The following is a 4,871-nucleotide window of genomic DNA, read 5'->3' as shown; positions in this document are numbered from 1 at the left end:
CTACCTAGAATTAACGTACGGTGACACACTGTCAAAAGAAAGCTCTTAGTCAGCTACAAAGAAAATTTGGTTTGGTGCCTCTGTTGATTTGAAAATAGGTAGTCTCTACTAATGATTGATCATCAACTCTAATAATGCATTTCTCCCTGCTCCTCATTTGCATCACCGGCATGATTAAATCCAGTGTTTAACACTCTAACAAGAAGGAAATCCAACGTAGTTCCCTAACACTTTAAGTTCAGTTATGTCGGTCGGAATTCTCTATGTAAACATACCTAGAAGTATGCTAGTGACTCTAAAATCTCTACAAGTTGGAGGTTTTATGCAAAAATTTACAAAAAAGTGAAAAATCTACATGCAAAATACTCCCCCACACTTGAACTTCACATAGTCCTCAATGTGTAAAACCGAAAATTCTAAAATCTGACGTAACAACAGATAAAACACAAAAACTGTACAAATTGGTAAGGAATTTGGAAAAACTCCATTTCACAAAAGTTGTTCGCCTACGTCTTTTATACACAGTGTCAAAAGTTGTTTGCCTACGTCTTAAATGCACGAGTATGCTCGATTCGTGACCCGCCTATCCGTGTATCCTCGGCACGGGACCGCCAACCTCACTTGCACGAGTATCCCTGGGTCCTGCCCCACCTATCCGTCAGTACACCATATTTTTCGCGTTTAGTAACCTCTATTTTCGGTTGCCAAATGGGCTTGTAACACTACTCAACCGTTACAAAAAGGGGTGTAACAAATTTTCGTAACAAAGATGTTGCGTTACTAATCTGGGGTTGTAACTATTTTCGTAACGGAAACAGGGCCATTACCAAATGAAAATTAGTAGCTACGGTAGGACCGTTGCTAAATTTTTACTAGGGTTACAAATATATTGACTAAGTCAATGTGGACCGACCCCAATTATCCTGGTAAAAATTTAGTACACTTTTTTGCCGTTAATAATTTCTTTGTAACTCAAAAAAAAAGGCCAGTGTTCATTGACCTGGTCAGGATTAATTCCCACCCCTTCTATTTTACCCAAAAAAAAGGCCAGTGTACATTCATTCTTTCATTCAAACATTCATTCATTCTACATTCTGAAGCAGCAAACATTGTTCGAATCATTATATCTGTAATAACCTTAGAGGCAAGTACTTCAGGTAACATTAAAAAGAAATTCCTACTTCAGATTTGGGGAGAGTTTGTATTTCCTAGTCATTGAGGCTGCAAAAGTATTGAAATAAATTTATGATGTGATAGAGAACTTCATGGAGTGTGAAAAGAGTTACTCTGTGTTTTCCGGTTACAATCTATTACCAAGAAACTGAATCTTAACGGTTTGCAGATCAACAACCACCTGGCTCATGTTGCATCTATCTGAAGCTAACTCCGAAGAACGTTTAACACCAATCTGAATTATAGAAGCAAAGACTTGTCTCTTTGTATCTCTACCTATGTTTCTTCTTTCGCTCCTCAGCATATTGTACTTGGTGACTTCAATATCATTATGATTTTCTCTTAATTCCAACAGCAAGCGTGAATCGATGATCTCATCAATACGCTCTGGCAACTCATGCATCTTAGAGAAGTTATGAATATTTAGACCATCCACAAACATGCCATCATTTGGCCTCTTTCCTGTAAACATCTCTAACAAAAGAATCCCATAGGTATAAACGTCGCCTTGTGTGGACACTACTCCACCCATCCCATATTCTGCATAAACCAAAATTATAATTCAAGAACAAAATCTTGTCGACTTTAGTTAAACCACCAATTGCTAATAAAAAAAAAAAAAATCTTACCTGGTGAAACATAACCAATGGAACCCTTTAGTGCAATTGAGCTTGCGACTTGTTCATTCAACTGCATAGAATTACTTGAGGGATTGCAAAGGAATTTAGCCAAGCCAAAATCACCCACATGGGCAGTTAAATCATCATCAAGAAGAACATTGCTTGGCTTCACATCACAATGCACAATGGGTGTTTCAGAATCATGGTGAAGATAATTTAACGCAGAAGCAACATCGACTGCAATGTTCAATCTTCTTTCGAGGTTCAAATTCCTATCATGCAGTTGATCATTGTTAGATGCGTCATCTCCAGGCGGGTGCAGCCAGTTCTCTAGACTCCCATTAGGCATGAACTCAAAAACTAGAGCTTTGAAAGGATTACCTTGAAAATCGGTACTCGAACAACAAGTCACAATCTTGAGTAAATTTCTATGTCTAGCTCTGCTCAAAGTATCACATTCAGCCATGAAAGTCATAGTTGCACCTCTTTGCTGAAGGTGTAGAACCTTAACTGCAACATGTTTTGATTCATCTTGTTCAAGAATACCCTTATATACAGAACCAAAACTTCCCTTACTAATCAAGTTGGTAGAATCATTAAATCCATTGGTAGCTTTAAGAAGCTCACTGTAAGAAACTCCCATGAATAACCGTTCACCCACGTCTAAAGCTGTTGAAGGCAGTTTGGTTTCCGACTTCTTTCTCCGATAAGAAATTAGGTACAACACCAAAGTTAAAAGTAAAACCACAAGAATTATGTTGATAATAATAATAACTTTGATCTTCGCTGAGTTCCTCCGCTTTCGCTTCGTATAAGACTTGGAGCAATTCTGCAACTTCAAGTGAGGTACACCACTACAGAGTCTACTATTTCCACTGATAGAAAAAGAATTCAAGTCTTTAAAGATTCCTCCTTCTGGTACCTCTCCCTCTAGATTGTTAAATGATAAATTCAGTACATGCAAGAATTCGAGGTTTTCTGTCTTTAGGTATCGTGCCGGACAAATTATTATGGGAAAGAAGTAAATATTCAAGACCTTTTAAGAATGTAATAGATGGTGGAATATTACCTTGAAAGAAGTTCGCCTCTAATCCTAAATATATTAACCCTAAACACTCGCCTATGATATTTGGGATTTCACCAGATAATTTGTTGTTGGACAGTTGCAACACGCAAATGTTTTTCAAGTTGCCAACTTCTACCGGAAGTAGACCAGTAAGTGAGTTATTAGCTAAGTTGAGAAAAACAGATAAAGAGGCAAGTTCGAAAATTTGTTTAGGAATATTACCACTTAACCTATTGCTCTCAAAGGACACGGCCTGCAGAGATTTACAATATCCAAGGCTTGAAGGAATTAAGCCTATTAATTCATTGTGATCTAAACTGAGTTCGAGCAGTTTTGTTAGGTTGCCGAAGGAGTAAGGAATTGGACCTGATAATTTGTTAAACTGAAGGTATAATCTTCCCAATTTGAAGGTTCCCAATACTCGGAGGAATACTACCTGTTAACTGGTTAGAACTCAAAATGACTTCTGTTAATCCTATGAGATTCTGAATACCTGTTGGAATACTTCCGTGTATCTGATTTCCTTCAAAAATTATGAGTTTTAGATTTGTTGTGAAATTTCCTAAAGAGCTAGGTAACACTCCCCCAAAATTATTCTCAAATATAATTAAACCACTCAAATTGGTACAGTTGACTAGAGAAGTGAGAAAGTCTAGATCATCAGCTTCTCCACTTCCAAGTTCATTTACTCCTAGATGTAGCCATTCAAGACTTTTTAAGTTACCAAGGTTATCAGGGACTGATCCAACTAAATTATTTCCACCCAACTGTAAAGTCTCAAGTCCAGACATATTGGAAAACGAACGTGGTATGGTTCCAGTGAGATTGTTATTTGTAACCGAAAAAAAGATGAGATTTGGTAGTCTGGAACCAATATCAAAAGGAATACTCCCATGGAGTTGATTATTCATCAATGAAAGATCTGTAAGTGATGAAACATTATACAGTGAAGAATGGACAATACCTGATAACCTATTCGACTCTAGAATCAGGAGTTCTAAGTTTGTTGATTCAATTAGAGTGCTTGGAATTCTTCCTTCTAAGAAGTTATTGCTGAGAACAAGATGATAAAAAGATGATGAAAGGTTACCTAATGAAGTTGGAATGTCTCCGGTTAGATTATTACTACCAAGCCACATGATTTTGAGATTAGATAAGTAACCTAATTCATTTGGAATTCCTCCCACAAGATTGTTGCTAGAAATATCAAGGTGTATGAGATTGGAGCAACGAGAAATATTACGCGGAATAACTCCTTCCAAGGAATTAAATGAAAGATCCAAGTGTTTTAACCGAAAAAGACGACCAATCTGCATTGGGATTTTACCGTTTAAACTGTTATTGCTGAGGATGAGATCCTTAAGAAAGCTAAGGTTTCCAATCTGAGGAGAAATGGAACCTACCAATCCTTGGGAATCAAGATCAATCCCGGTCACTCTTCTAGGATGATGATGACTACATTTAACACCTCTCCACTCGCAGAATGGGATAGAATTATTCTTTTCGTTCCAAGAACTCAATACTTCCAGTGGATCTCCGGTAATTCCATTCTTAAAAGAAATTAATGCTAGTCGGTCGTCATTTGATTTGCTATCATTGACAGTGCCCATCGACATATAAGAAGAAATGATGAGAGTAAGGCTGCATAATAATAGTATTGTACTGCAGTTGTAAGAGTTTTTATGCTGTGCTAATAACTTCATCTTCATAAAATGTATATACAGATCTCCAATTTTCTAGAATCTGCAAAGATATTGTGAACTTGGTGGGATGAATGGTTAACTACGTTGGGATTTTATAAGTATGTCCAAACATAAGGACAGCCTTGAAGTCTTTGCGATCACTAACACTGGGTAGAGATCCAGTCGCTCTAGGCCTTCGATTCAAGTCTCTGTGCATGTGGTCGACTTTGACACAACTCCAGTATATCCAATCACATGCAATAGTCCTTGGTTTTGTTTTTGTTTGCATTATTTTTTCTATCAGTACTTCTTTACCCGAGTAAATGGAAT

General features: G+C 37.2%; 1 protein-coding gene across 2 annotated transcripts; it reads right to left on the bottom strand.

Annotated features, from left to right (window-relative positions):
* Positions 1–955: 955 nt before the first annotated feature.
* Positions 956–4,610, bottom strand: LOC113320196 (putative receptor-like protein kinase At3g47110). 2 transcript variants are annotated; one of them, XM_026568140.1, is made up of 3 exons: positions 2,863–3,294; positions 1,803–2,723; positions 956–1,713 (listed from the first exon to the last, which is right to left on the bottom strand). In XM_026568140.1, the coding sequence occupies exons 2-3, from the start codon at positions 2,434–2,436 to the stop codon at positions 1,301–1,303; spliced, it is 1,047 nt and encodes a 348-aa protein (XP_026423925.1). In that variant the 5' UTR covers positions 2,437–2,723; positions 2,863–3,294; the 3' UTR covers positions 956–1,300. The 2 variants fall into 2 exon arrangements, 1 of the variants encoding a protein (XP_026423925.1); XR_003345953.1 differs by lacking the exon at positions 956–1,713 and having other exon boundaries at positions 2,292–2,723; positions 2,863–4,610.
* Between the last annotated feature and the right edge of the window lie 261 nt (positions 4,611–4,871).

The sequence above is a fragment of the Papaver somniferum genome, chromosome 1 (genome assembly GCF_003573695.1).
Source record: "Papaver somniferum cultivar HN1 chromosome 1, ASM357369v1, whole genome shotgun sequence".
In the NCBI taxonomy this organism is placed as follows: domain Eukaryota; kingdom Viridiplantae; phylum Streptophyta; class Magnoliopsida; order Ranunculales; family Papaveraceae; genus Papaver; species Papaver somniferum.
The sequence above is the reverse complement of the archived record's forward strand: the minus strand, read 5'-3'. Positions and strand labels throughout refer to the sequence as shown.